The following is a 26,710-nucleotide window of genomic DNA, read 5'->3' as shown; positions in this document are numbered from 1 at the left end:
CCAGTACCAGAAGCGGAGGTAATCTGCAATTGCTTTTACATCGTATGTTTGGGTGCATTGTTTGGGGAATCAATTTCTGCCACACACTGGAAAAGCACTTGAATCACCGAACTTAGTAGGTTATGGGTCAGGGCTGGGATTAATATAATGTAGTTGTGGGTCGGCATAGACATATGGGCTGAAGGGCCTGTTTCTGTGCTGCATGACTGCCACCTGTGCTTGTTGGCTACAGCTATCCAGAAATATGGGTGTAAGGAGGGCAAATACAATCAAGATGGAAGCAGAATTTACAGCAGTGCAGATTCAGTGGATTTATCCTGTTCCCATGAAGGAGGTGGAGAGATTAAACCAAGACCATTACAAACATGCATCACTTGCATTTGCATGTGCAGAGTACACACACGTAAGACAGGGTTGCAAGTGTGCGTATGAATATGTTTACAACTATCTCACTGACTACAATCAATAAAGAGAGGAAGTGCTCATGTGCTTTCGAATCGAATGTGCTTCATTTCTATGCTGAGAATTGGGGGAGGAATCTGTCTGCCAGAGAGGCATCGGCTCATTCACTGTTAGTAAACGACAGTCACGTTAATAATGTGCTGCTTCCTGACTACGGACCTACTCTATAGATACAAGTTACTTAAAAACAGCAAGTCGTTAAAACACCTAGTAAAACAACCTTGAGTTCAACCCTTACTGAAACATTACCCTTTTATTTCTTGTTCAATGAAAATCTACTGGATTTTAAAACTCAAATCCACACAACAATACCCTTTACAATCGGCCATATCTTTATATAAAAAAGTACCATGAAACATCATTCAAAAGTGATTCAAACCATTACTGAATAATCCTCCAGGGGCTCAGAAGGAAACATGATATCACAAGCATTCTCCCCTCCCAAACTGTGTTAATTCCCCCTCCCGCCCCGCCCCTCCCCTTCCCCCGGTTTAGTGAGAATGCTGATGGATATAAAACAGGAATGGTGTGTAGGTTTGAGTTTGGTCTACAAAATGGATACTGCCTCTATAACCGTACGGCAAAATATGCATCATCAACACACAACTGTACAAAAATGAGTCCATGTAAGATTTTGGATAATATAATAAAGTTTACAAGGCACTTGTAGTCCTTCTGTATATGGTTCCGAGTTTCTCAGAAACAGCCCTTCATTCCACACCCACACCCAGCCCATACCCACGCTGTGAAGAAAAGGGAACTGGAGCAAGCCATTCATATATACATCACCAAAATTCCTGAAAGTGCTCTATCAATCTGTCGAAAGAAAAGACATTCTCATACTCCCATATTCATCTCTGCTTTTCCTTCTCTCTTTTTTACATTCCGTTTTGGGGAAAAAGATAAAACTCTTCACGTACATGCTTCACACCTTGCGCTTCCGTTTGTCGTCTTCCTGCTATCTTTGGGTGTTTTGTTTTCTTCCTTATACTCGCTCGCCGTTCACAACCCCTTCCCCCCCCCCTCCCCCAGCCCGTTAACGCCTCCCGCAGGCGATGTCAAAACAGGTGATCATCATGAGGTGAGCTTTGCAGAAGTTGACCCGGTTTTCCAGTCGCTCGGTGACACACTCCAGGGCCTCCAGGTATTCCAAGGAATCGACCTCAAAACCCTGGTCCAGGTCAACTGGGGACAGAGAGATGAGGACAACAGTTCAGAGGTAGATAAAGAAAATCATTTAGACCCGACATTACCTGTTTGGAGTCATAGGTTACAGCGCAGAAACGGGTGTTTTGGCCCACCACGCTAACCTTTTTGCCCATCTACACAAATCCCACGCCTACATTAGTACCATATCCTTCTATGTCTTGTCTATTTAAGAGTCTGTCTAAATAAATCTTAAATGTAGTAATTGTATCTGATTCCACTACCTCCTTTACAGCTTTAGTTTAGTTTAGAGATACAGCATGGAAACAGGCCCTTCGGCCCACCGAGCCCGCGCCAACCTGCAATCCTGCACGCTGACACCATCCGATACACACTAGGGACAATTTGCAATTAACCTAGATACGTGTACGTCTTTGGAGTGCGGGAGGAAACCGGACATCCCAGAGAAAACCTAGGCTAGTCACGGGTAGACATACAAACTCCGTACAATCACCCGTTGTCACGATTGAACCGGGTCTCTGACGCTGTATCGCAGCCGCACCTCTACCGCTGCGCCACCGTACCGCCCCGTGCTATTTACAGTTTGCCTAAAACAAGGAGATATATTCTTTTAAGTCCCATCTTGTCCTTGGTCGGCCTTTAATGGTATTGAATACTACAGAAAGGATGTCATTAAGCTGGAAATAGTGCAGAGAAAATATACGGGGACATTGCCAAGACTCAAGGGCCTGAATTATGGGGGGAGGTTGGGCAGGCTAGGTCATTATTTGTGGAATATAGGAGGCTGAGGGATGATCTTATAGAGGTGATTAAGAGGGGAATAGATTGGTTGAATGTACAACATCATTACCCAGAGTAAGGGAATCAAGAGCCAGGGGACATGGGTTTACGGTCATAGGGGAAAAATGTAATAGGAACTTAAGGGTCAACTTTTTCACACAGAAGGTGATGGGTATATGGAACAAGCTGCCTGAGAAGGTAGTTGAGACAACTACTATAACAGCATTTAAGACATTTGGACAGGTACATGGATAGAAAAGGTTGAGGGATATGGGACAAATGCAGTCAGGTGGGACTAGTGTAGATGAGGCATTTTGGTCGGCATAGGCAAGTTGTACTGAAGGGTTTGCTTCTTTAGTTTTTAGTTTTTAGTTTTAGACATACAGCGTGGAAACATGCCCTTTGGTCCGCGCCGGCCAGCCATCCCCGCACATTAACACTATCCTATACCCACTAGGGACAATTTTTACATTTATCAAGCCAATTAACCTTCAAACCTGCACGTCATTGGAGTGAGAGGAAACCGAAGATCCCGGAGAAAACCCACGCAGGTCACGCAGTCGGTATTGAACCCGGGTCTCCGGCGCTGCATTTGCGGCATGGCAGCAACTCTACCGCTGCGCCACTGTGACTGCCTTGTGCTGTAGGATTCTATGATTCTTCAAGTAAGCGACCAGCAGGGTACTCACAGGGTTCTCTACGACCAGCAGGGTACTCACATTCACTGACCCATTTACTGGGCTCCAACATCAACCGCTGTTTGGTTGCCTCCAGCTCCTGCATCAACACGTTGTATTTGGTTTTGACCTCTGAAATCCTTTGCTGCCGATTCTCCAATATTTTCAGCTTTGCGTTGAAACAGATAAATCCTCGCAGCTGGAATTAAAAGTGACTGGTGTTAAATCTCTGTTGCCATGTCTCATGAGCCTTTGCTTCCAACTGATCCCTGGACCCAAGTACTGTCTATGTTGGCACATGGGTGTGACTCAGCATACACGGGATGTCAACGCCATTACTTTCCATCCCAGTCAAATCCCTCTATTGCTTTATCACCTGTGGCCAGGGCCGGATTTAGATGAAGAGAGGTCCTAGGCCATTCCACTTGTGAGGCCCCTCCCAATCTCCTACCCCCACGACGAGAGTCCACCAGATTGACACCGATGTGCAGCCGAGCGTGGCCAATGAGATAAGGGCAGGAAAGCTGTGTTTTATTTATTTATTTTTTTGTTTATTTATTGCCAGTGCTAGTGTCGAGTTAATCAGCTTAAAACACTATTATTCTTAAAAGGAGGGCAAGGAAAATTACTGATGTGTTGTTTCGAGACTACAGTGCGTTGTGACGCATATGTGAGAAAGGCCTATGACAGTGTCAAAAATATTATACACCAGGCCCGTACAAAGCTTTTCAAAAAAGGGGGTGGCATGGCAGGATTACAAAAATGTTATGTGAAATAAGTGCGCACAGCGCATATCACAAGCGCAAAGCTCAAAGTCCCTTGCGGCCGGGGTCCAGGGCCCTAAAGCGGGCCCTGGAAGCTCTGGAGTTTTAGATGCTCCCTTGTATATTCTGAGCCTTATTTTGGAGCATTTTTGCACCAAATTTATGACCAATATTTCAGAAATAATTTTGGTTGAGTCAAGAGTAATGAGTGGTTGGAATGGAATGAGTGGGGTCATTGTTGTATACAGTTTTTTTAAAATCAAGAATTGAAGTTGTCCTCGTTTTAATAATCAAGTTGACCTGTAAAATGTTCATGAGTCTAAATCCTGTCTTGAGTTTAATTAAATAAATCTGAAATTAAACTAATGAGCAACCATTAGATGGATGTGGTGCTGCTCCACTACCTCAGAGCAGAAGCTACGTCTTTTTTATGTATGCACCAATGTGGCAGACGGTTCACTGTCCTTTGAGGTGCTCGAGCAAACCATTCAGATTGGGGCCAACTAAAGATGGGCAATAAAAGCCCATGTCCGTAATGCATAAACCCCACAAGGAAAGTGGCAAATAACATGTGAGAAAGAGGGAGGAGTGGTTTAAACAGTAAGTGATAAAATATGGGTTAGAAGCTAATGACAAATTCAGAAAGGTTACAGCACAGATGAAGACTGTATAGCCCATTGAGTCTTTAGTGACTATACATGAGTAATTCAGTCCCACTCCCCCCACCATTTTGAGCTATTTTCCAGGTCCTGTTTGACTGCCATTTTCAAGTTGTGCACAATGGTTTGTATTTGGCCTGATGAAGGGACAGTGAGGAGAGGTGGTGAAGTCTGCAAACCTTGCTGTCTGCTGCCCTCCTCCTTTGTAATCGCTCCACGTCGTCAATCTCGTAGACCTTGATCTCAAACGGTTCTGCCATCCCCCTCTGCACAGGCCGGAGATCCACCCAGCGGAGGCTGGAGCTGGTGGCTGGTTTTCTGGCTGGAGGTGCAACCTCGGGCGACAGGCCAGGGAGGAGGCGTCGCCTCTGTGATCCTGAAAAGAAAGTAAAGGAGGGGAGTGTGAGGAATAATGTGCACCATGTGGTCTGCATTGCTCATGGTGCACTGTCCGTGTGAAGCTTGTGTGTCATGCTTGCAAGCAAAACAAAAGGTGCTACAAACAGCCTAATGCAATAGTGTCAAAGCTACAGAGACCATTGGTGCAGCGTGGGTCAGTGTCCTGGCCTCTGCCTTGCTGATCCTCACCAAGCAATAATGATGTTGCTGGGCTGCCAAAAGTGGATGCCACAAGCCCAAGGTGAAGCTGCACAATGTCTCCTCACAAACATGGAGTTATTCAGCACACAAACAGATCAATTGCTCCACCGTGTCCATGCGGCCATTGTGTACCGATCTACAGTCACATTTACCAGTACTCAATCCTTAGCCTACTGGGTTTTGACAACTCAAGCTCTGGTCTAAATAACTCTTAACTACTGCGAGAGTCTCTACCTCCACCACCTTCTCGGGCAATGCCTTTCACATCCCAACCTCTGACAGTGTGAAAATGTTCTTAATCCCAACTCCTTACCCCTTATCCTAAACCCACTCTCTCTAGTATAGAAGGTGAGGAAAGGTTTCTTACTATCCAACCTGGCTCGGTCCCTCGAGATTGTATACACCTCAGTCTGGTCTCAATCTCAGCCTCCTCTGCTCCAAGAAAAATAAACCCAGCCCATCTAGTCTCCCCTCGTGACTGAATCCCAGGTATCTATCCCATGTAGGTTAATTGGCTTGATAAAATGTAAAACTTGTCCGGTATATAATTATCCAACTTCCAGTATAGTCCCGGGTGGACTCTTTGGAAGGTACAAGGTATCATCTGGTGAATTTCTCCTGCAGCCTCTCTCGTGTAACCTCACCCTTCTATAGTTTGGTTACCTGAACTCCACACAATACTTCAAATTTGACAACCAATATTTTATAAAATTGCACCATAACGTCCCAGCTCTTATATTCTATGATCTTGCTAATACGACAAGCATCTTGTTTGCCGTCATCACCACTGTCTACATGCGCTGCTACCTTCAGGGACCCTTTAACTTGTATACTGAAGTCTCTTAATACTCCCTGGGCTAATCATTGATTGTGTTCTATAAATGGGTCACCCGTTACTTTAGGTCTGCCTGTTGTAATTCAAATGACCCCCAACCTCCACGAAGTAGGACATAAAAACAGAAACTGCTGGAAATGCTCAGCAGGTCAGGCAGCATCTGTGGAAAGAGCCCGAGGAAGCAAAGCTGATCGTTTCACCAGGCTTACCTTTCGAGGAGCCAGGGGATAGCTCAAGCGAAGCAAAAACAAAAAACAAGAAATAATGGGAGTTGGTTTTATGGCACAAAGGCTGTTCACGTTATCTAGCAGATGGGGCAGGGTAGGCCTGGAGAAAACATTCTTGAATTCTGGCAGGAAACATTTTACCAGCTTGCTGGCTGAACAAAGCACATCCAGGAAAAACAACTGCTCTGACAAAGCCGCCTTCATCTGCAATGTTAACTCTGTTCCCTTTCCCACCCCCTGCCCTGCTGAGTGTTTCCAACATTTGCGGCATTTGACTTCAACCATTCACTGACTATTTGACTAGCAGACCCTGACCTCTGACACTCCTGCCATTGGTGTTACATGCTAGGCTCAGAGGGGGTAGTGAGGAGATAGGGGTGAGGCCAAATGATATGCAGTGACCTGCAGCTCACTCATAAGTCATCACAGACCTGTGATGAAATGTCTAGAAAACATTGGACTCTCCAGGTCAACCCAGTGTTCTGAAGTCTTAAAGTCAGTGCGCATCCTCAACACACACATTTTTTTCCAATTAATTCAGTGAACAAAGAACAGTACAGTGCAGAGACAGGCTCCAGTGCAGGAACAAGAACAGGCCCTTTGGCACACTATGTCTGACCCGAACATGACGTCAAATTAGACTCATTCCTTCTGTGGGCACATGATCCATATCCCTCCATTATCTCCCTATCCATGTGCCTATCTAAAAACCTTGTAAAAACTTCCTTCATATCTGCTTCCATCACCATCCCTGGCAGTGCAACCACAGAGTGGCAACCGCCACTCTCCGTGTGAGTAAACTTGCCCCACACATCTTCTTTGAAATTTCCTCCTCGTACCTTAAACCTATGCCTTCAAATATTTGAGGTTTCCACCCTGGGGTAAAGATTTTCACCCCCTACAATATCTATGCCCCTCAGAATCTAGTGAAGGAAAACCTGGGTGTGGTACCATCATGCACAATACCTTCTGAGCCAAGACGGAGTGATGACCACCCCTCCAGACATGAAGACCCTTAGGCCTTGATGACAAAACTGTAACTTAGTGCCATTTTTCCAGCTCCATTTCCATTGACGATCCTACCGATGTCTCTTGATACCAGGTGTCGCTTGATACTTGGATGGAGTCCCAGCAATGTCCTCTGTGCTCCAGTGTGGCTCAACTCTAATACACTGCTCAGACAATGCCTGCTTATTCCCCATCACCTCACCAGCAGGGATAGTTTCTACGAACAAATCCTTTCAAAAATATAAAATGCTTCAAATAGATCTCTCTCTCTATCCAAGAAAGGACCAGCCCAGAATTATGGAATATAGGCCAAATCATTTGACTTTGTTTTCATTATTCTGGTTAACCTGAGCCATGGCCTGTGGAGAGCAAGAGAGAAAGAGCACTTGGAAATGGGTGAATGTGCAGCAGTGGGTTTGCTGCAGCTGGTTGTGATGTTAGTGCCATCTGGGCGAGTCGGTACATGCTGCTGGTTCACAGATCAGCAAATCGGCATTGAGAAGTGAAGACTCCAGCTTGCTAACTGCTCCATTAATAGCCCCTCATAAGACATCCATTGGGGAGGCCCTCTGAAGTACCAGCAATAACAGGAGACCCCCCTCTGCCTTTCTGTTGGGGAAGGCCAAAGGAAAAGTGCTAACTTTGCCATTGTTTTTCCATGGATAGAATAAGGATTCTAAGGGGTGCAACTCTGGAGATCCCCCCACAAGCTTCCCCATCACTTTTCCTTTAGGCAGTACCTGAAATAAATCTCTTTGGCCAAGATAGACGCAAAATGTTTGGAGTAACTCAGCGGGTCAGGCAGCATCTCTGGACAAAAGGAATAGGTAATGTTTCGGGTCGAGACCTTTCTTCAGACTGAGAGTCAGGGGAGAGTGAAATTAGAGGTACGTAGTTTACTCTCTCTAGTTTCCCTCTCCCTGACTCTCAATCTGAAATAGGGTATTGACCCAAAATAACACCTATTCCTTTTCTCCAGAGATGCTGCCTGACCCGCTGATAGCAGTTTGTGTCTATCTTCGGTGTAAATCACCATCTGCAGTTCCTTCCTGCTCTAACATGCCCTAATGTGGCTCAGCATCGATTTCTTTGCATGATAACACTCTTGTGGAGTGCCAAGGGATGTATTTTTGCATCGTATAAATTAAGTTTCTCTTCGTGTTGTAAGATATCTGAAGAGTGGTCTGATTACCCCAGCCTTATTTTCAATGTCCTTGCCATTACCTCAGCAATAACTTCAGGATTAAGCCTGCAGAATCCAAAGGCTATAAATCATCATTTGATTAGAAAAAAAACATATTAATAGGTCATACAAATGCACCCACATCTGCATATGTAAATCGAGTTAATTAGTGGCAAGACTCCGTTGGAACATTGAAAAATTGCAAGCCTTACCTTTATGAAACTGGAATGGAATAATTGTTATGCCATTAGGGATAATAAATTAATTAATTATGTTAATCAGACCACATTTACTATGCAAATGTGGTTAATTACAAAATAATCTCTCTCCTAGTATGCAAAAGCTGTAAGAGTTTATGAAACTTTGAGAGCTTGGCTTGACTAATGTTTGGAAACTTGGACAATATACATAATAAAAACAGGTTTCCAGTTTAAAGGTGGCTCATTAACCTTCAGCTGAGCAATTGGAAACACATCTAAATGCAATGTGTGCATTGGAGGAGACAGGCTAGTTATATATATATATACCCATCTGTCAACCAGGAAATTACACCAGTGGAATCTATTCCACTTTAACCATGATCAATACTCACAGCATGGTGAATCTTCGGTGTTCTCTAACCCAGGAGCTCAGTCAAAGATTGGCTTGGAGGCTGAGATTGATAGATTAGTTAGGATGCTGTGGAAATCATAGGGCAAGAAAAGTCAAGGAAAAGGGGTTGGGCTATTTGTGGTCAATCGTGGGACTGCAAATCTATGGAGTTCTTGATCCCAGATGACTGTTCAATCACAGAGAATATTTAAGAATATTTAAGGATGAGCAATAGATCAAATCTTACAATTGTACAGCATATAACGGGCCTAACAGCCCACTTCATCCATGCCTACCTATGCTAATCACATTTGTGTGCAATGGGCATGTATTCCCTATGCCCTTTCTATCTAATTAGCTGTCCAAACATCATTATTTTTTTTTGTCTATATCTATTCCACTACCTCTGGCAATTTGTAGCATTTATTCTGTGTGAAATGCTTACCCATCAGATCTTTGCTTTATATGAGCTGCAGTGAATGTAGGGATGGGGCGGGGAAGCTGATGAGGCTGAACTACAATCATGGCAAAAGCAGGCCCAAGGGCTGAATGACCTACACTTGCTCTCACTCACACATTTTTTAATGTTCCTGTTGCGTGGTGCATCAGGCTACATGAGTTCATTAAGTCATAAGGAATAGGAGTAAAATTAGGCCATTTAGCCCATCAAGTCTACTCTGCCATTCAATCATGGCTGATCTACCTCTCCCTCCTAACCCCATTCTGCTGCCTTCTCCCCATTACCTCTGACACCTGAAAGGTCCAAGAAGTTGGTCCAATATTTTTGGTCTTAATCTCAATCATCATCTCAGATGAACAACAGTGGTGTAGGATGTCGATTTGAGGGTTGCATTGCCCGTTCTCTGCAGACAGTCTGTGGTGAGTCTACAGTGAGTCTACATGGTCCATTAAGCCTGGTTAAAATGGTGCTCTTTATAACATTACAACAGATTCTAGTAGAAGACTTCCATCTACATAGCACTTCCTGCTGCTCGTAGATGGAGCACAGAGATGGTTCACCAGACTGATTCCTGGGATGTCAGGACTTTCATATGAAGAAAGACTGGATAGACTCGGCATGTACTTGCTAGAATTTAGAAGGTTGAGGGGGGATCTTATAGAAACGTACAAAATTTTTAAGGGGTTGGACAGGCTAGATGCAGGAAGATTGTTCCCGATGTTGGGGAAGTCCAGAACAAGGGGTCACGGTTTAAGGATAAGGGGGAAATCTTTTAGGACCGAGATGAGAAAAACATTTTTCACACAGAGAGTGTGAATCTCTGGAACTCTCTGCCACAGAAGGTAGTTGAGGCCAGTTCATTGGCTATATTTAAGAGGGAGTTAGATGTGGCCCTTGTGGCTAAAGGGATCAGGGGGTACAGAGAGAAGGCAGGTACAGCATACTGAGTTGGACGATCAGCCATGATCATATTGAATGGCGGTGCAGGCTCGAAGGGCCAAATGGCCTACTCCTGCACCTATTTTCTATGTTAAGGTACCCTAAAGCATATCACAACCAACGAAATACTCTTTGACATGCAGTGCAGCAGATAAGGTCAGTATATTTGTACATAACAAGTTTCTAGGACTCCAAATGTGATAACAGCAAATACTCCCTGAGGTGTTGGCGCAGACAGGTTTGGTTTAGAGGTACAGCGTGGAAACAGGCCCTTCAGTCCACCTTCAAACAGCTATCCTCGCACATTAACACTATTCTACACACACTAGGGACGATTTAACTGAAGAGCCTGTTAACATACAAACCAGTACATCTTTGGAGTGTAGGAGGAAACCGAAGCAACCGGAGAAAACCCACGCAGTTCATAGGGAGAATGTACAAACTCCGTACAGACAGCACCCATAGCCAGGATTGAACCCTGGTCTCTGGCGCTGTAAGGCAGCAACTCTACCGCTGGGCCACTGTGCCACCGCTCTCAGGTGCTCTAACAAAACTTAAATAGTATTGAGATAAACCTATGAAATACCATGGCAAAAGTGGACAAAGCCAGCATGGATTTACGAAAGGTAAATCATGTCTGACGAATCTTATAGAATTTTTCGAGGATGTAACTAGTAGTGTGGATAGAGGAGAACCAGTGGATGTGGTGTATCTGGACTTCCAGAAGGCTTTCGACAAGGTCCCACATAAGAGATTAGTTTACAAACTTAAAGCACATCGCATTGGGGGTTCAGTATTGATGTGGATAGAGAACTGGCTGGCAAACAGGAAGCAAAGAGTAGGAGTAAACGGGTCCTTTTCACAATGGCAGGCAGTGACTAGTGGGGTACCGCAAGGCTCAGTGCTGGGACCCCAGCTATTTATTTACAATATATATTAATGATCTGGATGAGGGAATTGAAGGCAATATCCCCAAGTTTGCGGATGACACTAAGCTGGGAGGCAGTGTTAGCTGTGAGGAGGATGCTAGGAGACTGCAAGGTGACTTGGATACGCTGGGTGAATGGGCAAATGTTTGGCAGATGCAGTATAATGTGGATAAATGTGAGGTTATCCATTTTGGTGGCAAAAACAGGAAAGCAGACTATTATCTCAATGGTGGCCGACTAGGAAAAGGGGAGATGCAGCGAGACCTGGGTGTCATGGTACACCAGTCATTGAAAGTTGGCATGCAGGTGCAGCAGGCAGTGAAGAAAGCGAATGGTATGTTAGCTTTCATAGCAAAAGGATTTGAGTATAGGAGCAGGGAGGTTCTACTGCAGTTGTACAGGGTCTTGGTGAGACCACACCTGGAGTATTGCGTACAGCTTTGCTCTCCAAATCTGAGGAAGGACATTATTGCCATAGAGGGAGTGCAGAGAAGGTTCACCAGACTTATTCCTGGGATGTCAGGACTGTCTTATGAAGAAAGACGGGATAGACTTGGTTTATACTCTCTAGAATTTAGGAGATTGAGAGGGGATCTTATAGAAACTTACAAAATTCTGTAGGGGTTGGACAGGCTAGATGCAGGAAGATTGCTCCCGATGTTGGGGAAGTCCAGGACAAGGGGTCACAGCTTAAGGATAAGGGGGAAATCCTTTAAAACCGAGATGAGATGACCTTTTTTACACTGAGAGTGGTGAATCTCTGGAACTCTCTGCCACAGAGGGTAGTTGAGGCCAGTTCATTGGCTATATTTAAGAGGGAGTTAGATGTGGCCCTTGTGGCTAAGGGAATCAGAGGGTATGGCGAGAAGGCAGGTACGGGATACTGAGTTGGATGATCAGCCATGATCATATTGAATGGTGGTGCAGGCTCGAAGGGCCGAATGGCCTACTCCTGCACCTAATTTCTATGTTTCTATGTTTCTAAGTGACTATGGGCTATGCTGGAAAATGAGATGTGATAGTTAGCAGAGGCACAATGGGCTGAAGGGTCTGCTATTCTGAATGGGTTTCATGTGCTTTATGGAAGAATGTTGACCATGAAGAACTCCGGCGTTCCTCTTGTAAATCATGGTGCCAAATATCTTACATCCTCCACATACGTCAGACAGGGTCTCGAGTCAATGGATGCAAGAGGACATATGTCACAAGTTTATAGGTTTTGGAGTAGAATTAGGCCATTTGGCCCATTGAGTCTACTTCACCATTCAATCATGGCTGATCTCTGCCACCTAATCCTATTTTCCTGCCTTCTCCCCATAACCCTTGACACCCGTTCTAATCGAGAAGTTATCAACCTAATTTTCTAAAAGGTTCATGGGGAAAGCAAAAGATCACAGGGAGAATCAGGCTAAATTGTCAGCCAACAAACGGAATGAAGAAATAAAGAAAAAATAGGATAGAACATAAGTGGGGAAGAAGGATCATTTCGGATGGTTGTGAAGTGGAGAATTTCAACTGGTTAATCTCAGCACAACCCCAGGCCCCACCACTCCCCTCGGCCCCTAACTTTTCTGAAGGCCAGAGTTCAATGAAGTATGAATACATAATAAGATCAGGTATTGCTGCGGTCTCTTTAAAGCTGTTTAGACCCGCCTGCTGTCGGGAGATAAGAGGCAGTGTTACCTCAGCATCACCTCGTCACCACAACTTCAGTGCAGTCCGTCTGCTCAGGAGCATCTGTGCCACGCTGGTCGGCTTGGATCTGAAGCACTCTCAATTTGTGAGGGAACAAATTAAGGAATAAAGAACTCTACCCCTTTGTAAGAGGAAGCTTTGAAGAACTGAGTCCAGAACTGGCAGGGGAAATATGCACACAGGTTCAAAATTCAACACTTGGTCAAAATGAGCCACAAAATCGCACAGCACAGCAACAGGTCCTGTCCCCAGCACTTACACACCCACTGCTGTGCCTGCCTGTACCAATCCCTGCCTGCATTAGGTGTGTAACCTTTCATCTCTATGCCATTCAAGCCTGTCTAGATGCCTCTTCAATGTTGTGGTAGTGCCTTCCTCCAGCAGTGGCAAAGTGTAGCCTAACCAATGTTTTATAAAGGTGCAATGTGGCATCCCAACTCTGAGGTGTCGCTAAACAGGGTACATCAGGATGGAAGACTTGCATTCATATACGCGCTGGGCAGAGTGCAGAGAAGATTATGCCAGGATTTGAGGGTCGGTGCAACTGGGTGAGGCCGAGCTGGTTAGGACATTAACCTTGGACTTCCTTGAGCACAGGATTCTATGGAGATGTATAACATCTTGAGGGGAATACGTACCCCTTTTTCCAGGGGGAGGGGTATCAAGAAATGGAGGGTACAGCCTTAAGGGGAAAGCTTTAATAGGAACTTGAGGGGGAACTTTCACACACAGACAGTAGTGGGTATATGAAACAAGCTGCCAGAGGAAACAGTTGGGGCAGGTACAACAAGATTTAAACATCATTTGGACAGATACATAGGCAGGAAAGGTTCGAAGGGATATGGGTGATCACAGGCAAATGGGATTAGTTAAAAGGGGGCATCTTGGACAGCATAGACAGGTTGGGCCAAAGTCCACGTCTCCATGCTGTAGGAGTCTATGACTGTACAGAAGGGCATTACAATGCCAAAGAGGTGTTATATTATCGGAAGCGTTTTTTTCTCGGACAAGATGTTAATCATCTGCTCTCTCAAATGGATGCAAGAGATCTCACTGCACAATTTCAAGGTTGAGCACCAAGGTATTACTTATTCCTCACTCACAGCCCAACTCACGTTGCTCTTTGTGGGAGCTGACAGCATTAGAAAAGTACTTTGCTGGCTGCGAATCACTCCTCTTACAAAAGGTTGCTACAGAAATGCAGATCTTTCATTCACAGCTGGTGTAGTACTGTTAAGTTTGGTTACTACTATGATGTTGGAAAAGCAGCAAGGAGAGATGCGCATAGCAAGATCACATCAATAGCAATGTGGGGTGACAGCATCATCTGGTGAAGGGTGCAATATTGGCCGGAACTCTGTGGAGCCCTCCCCTTCCTTCACTAGTTTGGAGTACTCGAGAGGATGCTCGGATTTAATTGGGACACAAGAAACTGCAGATGCTGGAACCTTGAGCAAAACACCAAGTGTGGCAGGAACTCAGTGGGTCAGGCTATCTGAAGAAGAGCCCCGACCCGAAGCATAAAAGGGCCATTCCCTCCACAGATGCTGCCTGACCCATTGAGTTCCTCCAGCACTTTTGTATTGCCTGGATTTAATAACCATTCTGACCACCTTGGACAGCACTGCACTCTCCCAGTATAGGCCTTGAATAACTGCATGGGTGAAGCACTCCGATCTCTAAAGTTGAGCCTGATTTTCTAACGCAAAGACAGACATGCTATCCACTGAAGTACACGGAATATGTTCTGTGTTTGATGTAAAGTTGCTGTAGTCAAGTCCTGGGCTATGGGAAGGAGAAGAAAGGTCTGGGATTGGTCCTGATCCAAAAGTGGTTGCGATCTGCAGTCAGGCAGATTAAAATGTTCAATTTGTGAAGAAACAAAGGCTGACTGTGGAATAAGGTGTTATTCACATTGAGGTGGAGATGCAAATGACTTGTTAGTCACAAAGCATGGAAACAGGGCTCTTCAATACACTGTGACCATGAAGCACCCACTTAGCCTCATCTCATTTTAATCGCCCCACATTCCCTATCACTCATTCCATAGCAGGGACAATTTACAGAGCCCAATTAACCCACCAACCTGCATATCTTCCTAATGTGGGAGAAAACCAGACACCCAGAGGCAACCCATACAGTCATAGGAGAATGTACAAACTCCATACAAACAGCGCCGGAGGTCAAGATCGAACCCGGGTTGCTGAGGTTGTGAGGCAGCCGTTCTATTAACTGCACCACTGTGCCTAAGGGCACAAAGCACTGAAATCAATTCTACCTTAAATACGATCTGAGAGTGCTGATTGAGAGGATCAGCAATAGAGCTAATTAGCCGATAACTTGCATGTTTTATGTCTGCGCTTTAATTCCATCTGTCCAAAAATACGATCACAACACTCTTAAATTTACTTTGTCTTCATGTGGTGTTCTTACCATGAAGCAAACCGCTGAAATGCCTCACTGACAAAGCGCTAGTGAAACTGACTCCAAGATCATCCATCACGGTCTGCTTCAAAGCAGTCAACTCAAAATCTAGGAAAGCCCAGGGCTAACTGCAGCCCAGTGTCACACTGACCAACACCACCAGGTTCAGTGACACCTGTCCCAACATTTACCACAGAAGGGGGCAGGCACTTGGTCTACTCCGGTGGTGCTGTTCAGTTTCAATATTATTGCTCCAAACGTCTTAGTTGTGAATTAGCCTCGCTGCTCCTTTACATCCAGCCTCATGGTAATCCCCAAATTACATCGCTCTGCCGCTGACAGCCTTGGCTTCAGCTATCGAAGGCCAAAGCTCACAATACTCTGCCAGGCGTCTCATTCTTCCTTAAAAGATCCTTTTTAAAGCTCCCTCTTTGGCTGATTTTTTGAACATCGGTGATAATAAGTGGCTTGGTATCAGATTTAGTTCACAAACTTTCCTGTGAAGTTCCTTGGTGTTTGCCTTGTTAAAGGTACTGTGACTACAGAAGTTATTGTTGAAACCACACATAAGTTTTCATTGGTGGATTGGTGGTGAAGAGAGTTAGCAGCTTCAAATCCCTGTCCCTTAACATCTTGGATGACCAATCCTGCTGCCAGCACATAGATGTAATCTTGAAGAAGGCATTCCAAGGTCTCTTATTTCCTTAAAAGTTTAAAGGAATTCGCATGCCATCATTTTTTTTTAACAAACCTCTATTGGCCTACTGTAGAAAGTATTTTAACTGGTTGCATCGTGGCCTGGTATGGCACTTCCAATGTACAGGAACGTAAGAGGCTGCAGAGTGGGGTGGACACTATCCCATCTGCCACGAGTACAGCCCTCCACTCCATTGAAAGCACTCAGATAAGGTGCTGCCTCAAGAAGGCAACATCTATCATCAAGGATCCCCACCATCCCAATTCTTTCTTCTCAATGCTACCATTGGGCAGGTGGTATACTAATCAAAAGTCCCACTGCACCAGGTTCAGGAACAGCTACTTTCCTAAACAAATCAGGGAATTTCAGGTTCTTGAACTGACCTGTACAACCCTAATCCTACCTTGACAATTGCTCAGTACAGACTACATCTTCAACGACCATGCTCTTGGTTTTTTTTCCTACGTGTTTTGCAGTTTTCTTGATTTTATAGATTTTATGTGTAATCTAAGGATAATTTATATATTTCTATGTATAACTTATGTTTCGAGTGTTGGTCTGTGTCTCTGTGCTTGTGATTATGCTGCAAGCACCATATTTGTGCATACGACAATAAACTCGACTTGCCTTACTCTATTCCCACTGTGCTGTCTCTTCTGTGAACCTTTTCCAATCCTGTGACCTCCAGTGTTGATACAACATTCTCGCAAAAGCAGATTCTGCCTCAGCAGTAGTGAGCATCTCCAATATCTTAAAACGAATGTTTCCCCCAACAGTCTCCTGAGCTCCTACTAATCTCGCGACCGGTGTCAGTCACGATGAAGGTCATAACTCTGTCCCTGGATCCAACGATCCTGCTGTGCAAGGGTTGGGAGTATTGGAGCCGGAGATGGGGGGGTGGGGTGGGGTAATCTAATGCAGGAAAGTAATACTTCCTACTGTCAGTTTCCCCACTGATTCATGATGGGCTGATTCACTAATGGCAGCTGTGGCTTGTGGGATTAAGCCCCAAGTGGGCGGCATGGTGGCGCAGCAGTATAGTTGCTGCCTTGTAGCGCTTGTAGTGCCTGAGACCCGGGTTCGATCCCGACTACGGGTGCTGTCTGTACGGAGCTGGTACGTTCTCCCTGTGACCGCGTGGGTTTTCTTTGAGATTTTCAATTTCTGCCCAAGAAGGCTCTGCAGAGAGTAGTGCGTTCGGCCGAACGCACTATGGGAACTTCACTCGCCTCTCTGCAGGAACTATACATCAGATGGTGCAACTCCAGAGCCAATAAGATCATGGGAGACCCCTTCCACCCCTGCAACGCACTGTTCCAGCTGCTACGGTCAGGCAAACTCCTCCGTTGCCATGCTGTGAGAACGGAGAGGTTAAGAAGGAGTTTCTTACCAGAGGCCATTAGGACTGTAAACTCCTACCTCACCAGGAACCAACTTTACTGTACCATTCTACTGTTTTTTTTTTTAAATTGCTGTTTTTTTTCCCTTTTTCCTTCTTCCCACAATATGTAATATGTAAAAGAATATGTGATTCTGTTCCATTCTGTTTGTAGTTTGTTTGTTTGTTTTTTGCACAAAGTCCGCGAGCATTGCCACTTTTCATTTCACTGCACATCTCGTATGTGTATGTGACTAATAAACTTGACTTGACACTCCAAAGACGTACAGGTTTGTAGGTTAACTAGCTTGGTGTAAGTGTACACTGTCCCTAATGTGTGTAGGATGGTGTTAATGTGCGGGGATCGCTGATGGGTGCGGACTCGGTGGGCCAAAGGGCCCTTTTCCGCGCTGTATGTCTAAATTAAACTAAACTAAAAGTGAGATGCAGCGACTCAGGAGGGACAGGGTAAGATGAACACTGGTGGTGTGGAACCCAAGGACAGTGGAGCTGTGGCACAGTATGGTGGGTGATTTACACTGCGTCACCGTGGGACTGCTGGCTTATCCCACACAGGATTCCACTCTCAACACACCACGCCAACACCCAGTGACATTGACTCAAAGAAGAATGCCTGGTCATTATCATAGTAAGAGCTTTGTACTGCACACAATGCTACCATACTTCCTGCCTTACTGCCGTTACTACACGTCATGAAATATTTCACTGACTTTGAAGTGCTTTGGGATGTTTTAAAAGATGCGACGGAAATGATCCCGATGGAAGTCATAAAAATGTCTGGAGCACCTCAATCCTGCTCCACCATTCAATAAGATCATGGCTGATCCAACCTTGGCCTCAGAACCACTTTCCTACTCTCTCCTCAAACACTTTGCTGACCCTGTAGTTTAAAACTATCATTCTCCGTCTTGAGTATTTGCCATGACTCTGCCTTTACAGCTCTCTGGGGTCGAAAATTACAAAAATATATGTAATCTTCTGCAAGTAGAGATTTCTTCAGATATTCTGATTCCAGCGCTCGCTCGCAGGTTTTACAGATCCCAAGGCTCTTGTTTACAGCAGCCTCAGGCTAGAAGTGGGATGTCTCTCCAACTCAATAAATTATCCTCGCTTAAGGACCTGAACTGTCTTAAGATCAGCAGGGTAGCTGTCAGGAATGTCACTTGTAAACACTTAAGTACCTCAACAGGAGAAGATGAAGAAGGAAATAATAAACATTTATTTGCTTTTCAATTGTCTACACACCATAGTAAAAGGCAGCAGGATATTCACCCCACTGGGCCTTTGAAGGCTCCATACAATCAGTCCCATCCCTTGCCACATCCCCATAGGCCTGCATATCTTTCATCCCACCACATTTATTTATTCAGGGTTCTCGTCACAGGAGCATCGTAGTGAGATGCTGCACAGAAACAGGCCCTTTGGCACACTGACCTGCGCTGACCATCAACTACTCATTTACACTAATCCTACTCTAAACCATTTTATTCTTCAAGATCTACCATTTGCATGTACACCAGGGACAACATAGTGGACAGTTTGCCAAACAACCTCCACATTGTTGTTGCGTTGGAGGCAACTGGAACACCCGTAAAAACCACCAGGAGGTCGCAGGGAGAACAGGCTTGAACCAAGGCCTACTGACTGCCTCACTGTTCCCACTCCATCGAGGAGAGAATGGACACAGAGCCACAGAGGGTGACGCTGAGCTAGGTCGAACTACCTAGTCCAATGAGAACAGCTGGCAGTCCGTGCCCTGCAGGTGTGACCAGGTGTGGAGCTGCCACAGGTTCAGAGTGCCTGCTCTGGTTTTACATACCTCAACTACCGGCGGCAGCAGAACTCAGCCTAATGCTGGCACCTCCCCAGGTTCACTGGACCACTGCCAGCTTTTACCATCACTGTCATAGCTGAGGAAGTTGAGGCCAATTGCCAATGAGAGGCTGCTGCCACACAGACTTGTAATGGACAAGACAGGCACAACTCAGCTACTTCCCCACTCAGAAGGCAAGACAATATGATCAGAGTAGGCCACTCAGCTCCTCAGGCCTGCTCTGCCATTCAATATGTTCACGGTTGATCCGCCAAAGGCCTCATAGCACTGAACTCCCTGACCTTTCATACAGTCAGATGGCAATTCTTATGCACAGGAACGCAAGAGGCTTCAGAGAGTGGTGGACTCAGTCTGGTCCATCAAGGGCACAGTCATCGCCTCCATCTACAAAGCCCTGTCTCAAGAAAGTGATATCTATTATCAAGGATTTCCAATAGTGAGGCACTTTCTCACTGCTACCATCGGGCAGGATGCACAGAAGTCTGAAGTCTCACACCACAAGGATCAGGAGCACCTACATTCCTAAAATTATCAGCTTCTTGAACCAGCCTGCACAACCCTAGTTCAATCTGTGGAATTCTCTGCCACAGAAGACAGTGGAGGCCAATTCACTGGATGTTTTCAAGAGAGTTAGATTTAGCTCTTAGGGCTAAAGGAATCAAGGGATATGGGGGGGAAAAGCAGGAACGGGGTACTGATTTTAGATGATCAGCCAATGACCGAATGGCCTACTCCTGCACCTATGTTTCTATGTCGTTGACAACATTTTTTCCCCATAATCCTTTATGTAAACCAGATTTTATGGTGCGGCAGCTGGTGAAGAAGCACTCGCTGCTGTACCTTGTGGAAGATGGCCACTCGGCCTCCCTCATTTACGTATGTCACTTTTAACATGTCAGGGGGCGCCTGTAGTTATGTTTTTGCTCTAATGACATTTTGAAATTTAATGGGTGGTTTTCTGCTTGAATCTTATTTATTTTAAAAAAAAGACCACTTGGTCACAGCGATAACTCTGCAGGGGTAACACCCATGATCAAGACTGTACCTGGACTGTGTCTAGTATTGTGAGGCAGCAGCTCTACAAGCTGCACCAGCGCCCCCCCCCCCCCCACCCCCAGTTTAAATGTTTCAGTGGAGTTTAGAGTTATGCAAGGTTCAGTGTTGGCATCCGTGAGTGAGGAATGCCCTGTAAAGTTGTGAAAGGTGTTATTGAAATGTGGAGCTCTTTACAGGAAAGGAACATTGACACGGTCCATGCAGCTGACCAAAAGCTTGGTCTAACAGGTTATAAGGGATGAGAGAGCCAAAGAGGTTTATATTGGGAGTCTGAGTGCTTGGGTATGGACACAAAACGCTCATTGATAGTGGAGCAATTAAGTTCGAGAGGACGTGCAAGAGCGGGGAGCGGGTATCGGAGGAGCAGGGCTATTTTGGACGGTGTGGGGGTGTTGCGGAAGATGCGAAGAGGTGAGCTAACAGGAACCAGGGGTGGGAGCTTCCCTTCCACAGTCACTCCTGTCACTAAAGTGGACAGGACTGGCGGCTGATAGGATTCCAGCAGGCTAATAGGCAAGAATGCATTCCTGAGGATCACTCTCGCCGTGCCTGACAATGTCTGATTCCATCACACATAACGTGCAGAGATTTCAATTCCTAACAAAAGCCTTTTATGCTGCTCTTTACAGGTCAACAGAATTTCCTAGTGCCATGAGCTCACTGGAATTGAAATCTGTTGGGAGTGCATTTTAAATCCAGGCGTGATAAATGTGATTACTCAGAACCTGACTGCACGGTCGGCTCAATGAAATTGTCCCACCCTCTACAATAGAAAATTAGATTTATTTCCTTGAGCAGCCTGTGTTTAACATAAGGCGTTCACATTAATTCCCTATCCTCGAATGGTCCATTAATGTGTTGGTTGTTGTTTAGAGGGACTAAGCTTCTCATTAACACCATCTCTTGGGTACTCTTGTTCAGAAGACATTAATGAGCTTGTTGGGAATCCCATTAACCTTTCTATCTGTCTTCTCCATCAATATTACCCCAGGCCATACTTCCAGACTTTGCTCCCTAATCCTAGCTAGTCCCAAATCCTGGGTAGCACTCTGGTGCTGCTGTAAATGGATCCAATAGTGTTCCTTGTCCGCCCTACAAGCTTTGCTGGGAAGTTATTCATCACCACGTTATGCGTGATGGAATCAAATCTTAAGTCAAGCTCAGTGAAAGCGATCCTCTGGATTCTGGGTTATATTTTTCCCACACCCAACATTACCAGTCTTATGAAGCACCATAAGGGAACGTACTAAATTAATAGCACAATGAGCACAGAGGGAGATATAAGGAACTGCAGATGCTAGTTTATCAAAAAAAAAGAAACAGAATTTACTAGAGTAACTCAGCGGGTCAGGTAGAACCTATAGAGAATGTGGAGAGGTGACGTTTCAGTCAGAACCCTTTTTCAGATTGTTGTGGGGGGGAGGAGAGGGGCAAGGGAGGAGCTAGAAAAGAGGTGGGGCTGGGCAAAGCTTGGCAAGTGATGGGTGGATATAGGTGAGTTGGGGTAGTTGTTTGGCGGATAGGTGGACAAAGGCCAGAGATGGAAAGACAAAAAGTGTTAGATGAGACCAAAAGAGGAGTGAAATGTGAAGTCAGAGGAAAGAATATAGGTGGAAGGGGAAAGGGAAAAATGGGTGCAAATCCAGTTGGGGCTTCTTATATATCCTGATTGTATTTACTGTGTATGTTATGAATAAAGTAGAATTAAAACAACGTCTTGACCTGAGATAGGTCAAGAGCATTTAATTTCAAATTTGGGGAGCGGAACAATCAGTCTTCTTTACTGCAGATTTACAGGCATATAAATCCAATAGCACAACCAATAAATATATAATAACCAATAATACTATAAAGTGGCAGATAATACAATAAAGTACCAGATTCTAATAGTGCAAACCAATCCACCCAGTGCAATATTAGTTGTATATAATAGTTAAATGTCATACTGTTAACATCCGTATAACATTATGTTAACTATTTCTCTTTCGACAGATTCAGCCTAACCTGCAGAATGTTTTTTTAGCATTTTTTTTGTTTTATTTTAACATTACTAAAATTTGAGATGCAAGGAGCTGTAGATACTGGGATCTTGTGCAGCACACAAAGCTGTGAACACAGAGTCCTCCAGTGATGCTGCCTGACCTGCTGAGTTACTGCAACATTTTGTGTTGTACACATTACTAAAAATCGAATGACTCACCATTGCAAAATTGCTTTGTGGGATCCTGCTGTGCATAATGCCACTTTGGTTCCTCTATTATGACAGTGCCCACATTTCAAGTAGCCACATTGCAAAGTGCCGAACAAGGACTGCCAGATGATGCATTAACACTGGTTTCATTTTCAGTTCAGCACAGAGTCTCACACACAGAGAGGCATTCACCTGTCGAGCTCATATCCCAAGACCTGGCAATCCTCTTTTAAAGAGGAAACCTGACATATTTTTATATTTTAGTCTGAAGAAGGGTCTTGACCCGAAACGTCACTGATTACTTCTCTCCAGAGATGCTGCCTGTCCCGCTGAGTTACTCCAGCTTTTTGTTGTGTCTATCTTCGGTTTAAACCAGCATCTGCAGGTCCTTCTTACATATTTGAATATTTATCCCCTAGCTGGAAGAAAGGATTTTTTATGGCACTTTTGATTTCTTCCTCTCTGAAGGTTTTGCCTTCCTTGCAGCGATGTGCTTCCTGCAGGGAGGGATATGCTCATCAGTGTGATGATGATACCAGATCTCGCCAACAACAGGCATTTGACTACAATAAGTAGGGATTGGTCATGGTGGGGCCAGGTTTCTAACCCCTTGAGACTTATGTATAATCGGACAAGATTGTAAATAGAAACCACATTAATTGAGCACAGAAACAGGCCATTCAGCCCACCGACTCTATGCTCACCACTATCATTTTGGACTCGAGCGGAAACCAGAGCATCTGGAAGAAACTCACGCAGAACGGGCAAATTTTGCCCAGACAGTACCCGAGATGAGGATCAAACCCGAGTCACTGGTCTGTGAGGTTGCAGCTCTACCTGCTGTGCCGCTGAGCCACTCTATCTCCTTACCTAAAGACAATAACATACTTGCCCTTGAGGGAGTGCAGAGGAGCTTCACCAGACTGGACGCAGGGAGGATGTTTCCCTGGCTGAGGGGTCTAGGTACAGGCATTATCGTCACGGAGTAAGGGGTGAACCCCTTACAACTGTGATGAAAAAGGACTGTCGTGCATAGGGTGGGGAATACTCAGAATTCTCTCTCCTGGAGGACAGTGGAGACTTAGTCGTGGAATTTATTCAAATCTGAGATCCATAGGTTTCAGGATGTCAAGGGATTCTAGGGATATGCAGGAAAAAGCGGGTGAAGATCAGGGACAATCTTGATGAATGGTGGAGCAGGCACAGGCAAGGAAGTTTACCAGAAGGCTGCCTGGGTTAGAGGGTATTAGCTACAAGTAGGGATTGGACAAACCTGGATTGTATTATTTCTGTGGAGCAATAGAGAGTGAGAGGAGACCTGATAAAAATATATATTGTTAGGAGAAGCATAGATAGGGTAGACAGTCAGAACTTGGTTCCCCCAAAGATGGAAAAGTCAACGACTAAAGAACATAACTTTACAGTGAGAGGGGCAAAGTTTAAGGGAATGTGTGGAGCAAGTTTTTTTACACAGAGAGTGTTAGGTGCCTGGTAGGTGCTGCCTGGTGTGATGCTGGAGGCAGATATGAGAGTGGCATTTAATAGACTTTGAGATCCAAAGGTTTCAGGATGTCAAGGGATTCATTTCGTTATCTCAAATTGAGACAATGTCAATAAATTTGAATACAATACAGAATACAATACAAGATAGGTACATGGATATATATAGTGAATGTAAGGATATGGATCAAGTGCAGGCAGCGGAGAATAGTTTTTAATTTTTCTTCATGTTCGGCAAGGGGATTGTGGGCTGAGGGTTTGTTCCTGAAGAGTTCTACACTCTAACTCTGGCTGGTGGTCCAGAAACACCCACACCCTGTATTGAGGCTCTGGAGCGGTATAAAGCTGGTACCTGATGTTTGGACTCTTAGTAGACAGGTGCTCATTGGGAATGGGCGATCAGGACCAGGTACAATTGAGGATTTTGAAATGATCACCTGGGTATTGGGACGATGCACCACAGGCAGAATCTGGGTACAAAGGTGGGCGTCAGGGGCAGGGTTGTAGAGGGGCAACCACATGAGTTGAGGTAAAATGTCAGTGTGGAATTCGCAGACAATACTGGTTAGTTGGGGTGGCAGAGTGGAGATGGAAAGTCTTACAAGTTGGAGAACATACAATGTCGAAATACTTGTGAATATTATAGTGCTATAACGTGTCTTCCAAAGACCTAATATATTGCAAATGAGTTCTCGAATATGTTACCACATCTGTGCCTTAGTTCACTTATTGCTTTACAAGACGTGCTAAACTTAGCCATGGGAATGCAAACGGAGTCCTCGGTTTGGAATCTAACAGTGCTGCCATTAAAATAGCAATTACATTTTACGGGCTGTCTGACTAACTCAGTCTAATATCAGCTGCCGCACATACTTCAGCAATGTATCTAAACCCTGGCTCACTGCACACAGATTGACTTTCCTGATGGAAAAGTGGAAAAGATGAAAAAAAAAACACCTTCAATGTTTGGCTCAAATTCAGAAACACGTGGAGTTTAACCAAATATGCTACTAGGTGTTTGGTGTTTGTATTCAGAGGAATATCAGAGGAAGATACATTGGGCAGCACCGTGGTGCAGTTAGTAGAGCTGCTGCCTCACAGCGCCAGAGACACAGGTTCAATCCTGACCACGGCTACTGTGTAAGATGGAACTGCAGATGCTGGCTTAAACTGTAGATAGACACAAAAAGCTAAAGTAACTCAACGGGACAGGCAGCATCTCTGGAGAGAAGGAATGGGTGACGTTTCAGATCAAGACCCTTCTTCAAACTGGTTAGGGATAAGGGAAAAGAGAGATATAGACGGTGATGCGGAGAGATAAAGAACAATGAATGAAAGATATGTGAAAAGGTAAGAGTGATAAAGGAAACAGGCCATTGTTAGCTGTTTGTAGGGTGAAAATGAGAAGCTAGTGTGAATTGGGTGGGGGAGGGATAGAGAGAGAAGGAATGCGGGAGCTATCTGAAGTGTGAGAAATCAATATTCATACCACTGGGCTGCAAGCTGTCCGTCTCTATACCTCCTCCCTCGACGCTGTCCAGGGACCCCGACAGTCCTTTCAGGTTAGGCAGTGGTTCATTTGCACTTCCTCCAACCTCATCTACTGTATCCATTGTTCAAGTGGTGGACTCTTATACATCGGCGAGACCAAACGCAGACTGGGCGATCGTTTCGCAGAACACCTTCGCTCAGCCCGCCTGAACCTACCTGATCTCCCGGTTGCTGGACACTTTAATTCTCCTTCCCATTCCTACACAGAGCTTTCTGTCCACGGTCTCCTCCATTGTCAGAGTGTGGCTAACGCAAATTGGAGGAACAGCATCTCGTATTTCACTTGGGCAGCTTACAGCCCAGTGGTATGAATATTGATTTCTCTCACTTCAGGTAGCCCCGGCATTCCTTCTCTCTCTATCCCTCCCCCACCCAATTCATACTAAGCTTCTCATTTTCACCCAACAAACAGCTAACAATGGCCCGTTTCCTTTATCATCGTTAATTGTTTGCATATCTTTCATTCATTGTTCTTATCTCTCCACATCACCATCTATATCTCTTGTTTCCCTTATCCCTAACCAGTCTGAAGAAGGGTCTCGACCCAAAACGTCACCCATTCCTTCTCTCCAGAGATGCTGCCTGTCCCGCTGAGTTAATCCAGCTTTTTGGGTCTATCTTCTGACCTCGGCTACTGTCTGTGTGGAGTTTGCATGTTCTCCCTGTGAATCTGGGTGCGCACACATCCCAAAGACTTGCGGATTGGTAGGTTCACTGATCACTGTAAATTCCCCCCTGTGTGTAGGTCTATGGGAAATAGATGAGAATGTGGACAGAATAAAATATAGGGATTAATGTAGACTTGTGTGTAAATGGATGGTAGATGGTAGATGGTCGATATAACTACTAACTAAAGTTAAATTGAATAACTACTAACTACAGTTCCTGGGGGATATCTTGATAGTTGAGAATGGGCAACAATTTGATCATCCCTCTCCACAAGCGCTCAATCCGCCCTAATCTCTCGAACCACTCCAGGGCCTTACATCCTTCAGATCTCCGGAACAAATTCCATTTAGATAGATACATAGATACATAGAAAATAGGTGCAGGAGTAGGCCATTCGGCCCTTCGAGCCTGCA

The 26,710-nt window shown here is 45.0% G+C and overlaps 1 protein-coding gene across 1 annotated transcript in view; it reads right to left on the bottom strand.

The window, feature by feature from the left end:
• Positions 1-696: 696 nt before the first annotated feature.
• Positions 697-26,710, bottom strand: part of kif26ba (kinesin family member 26Ba) — a 254,658-nt gene continuing 228,644 nt past the window's right edge. The window contains exons 13-15 of the mRNA XM_055639279.1: positions 4,689-4,885; positions 3,129-3,285; positions 697-1,647 (exon numbers count right to left, since the gene is read on the bottom strand). Of these exons, the coding sequence (XP_055495254.1) occupies positions 1,499-1,647; positions 3,129-3,285; positions 4,689-4,885 (503 nt within the window). The 3' untranslated portion in view covers positions 697-1,498. The remainder of the gene's footprint in view (positions 1,648-3,128; positions 3,286-4,688; positions 4,886-26,710) is intronic.

This window comes from Leucoraja erinacea, chromosome 8 (assembly GCF_028641065.1).
Source record: "Leucoraja erinacea ecotype New England chromosome 8, Leri_hhj_1, whole genome shotgun sequence".
NCBI classification, from domain to species: domain Eukaryota; kingdom Metazoa; phylum Chordata; class Chondrichthyes; order Rajiformes; family Rajidae; genus Leucoraja; species Leucoraja erinaceus.
The sequence above is the reverse complement of the archived record's forward strand: the minus strand, read 5'-3'. Positions and strand labels throughout refer to the sequence as shown.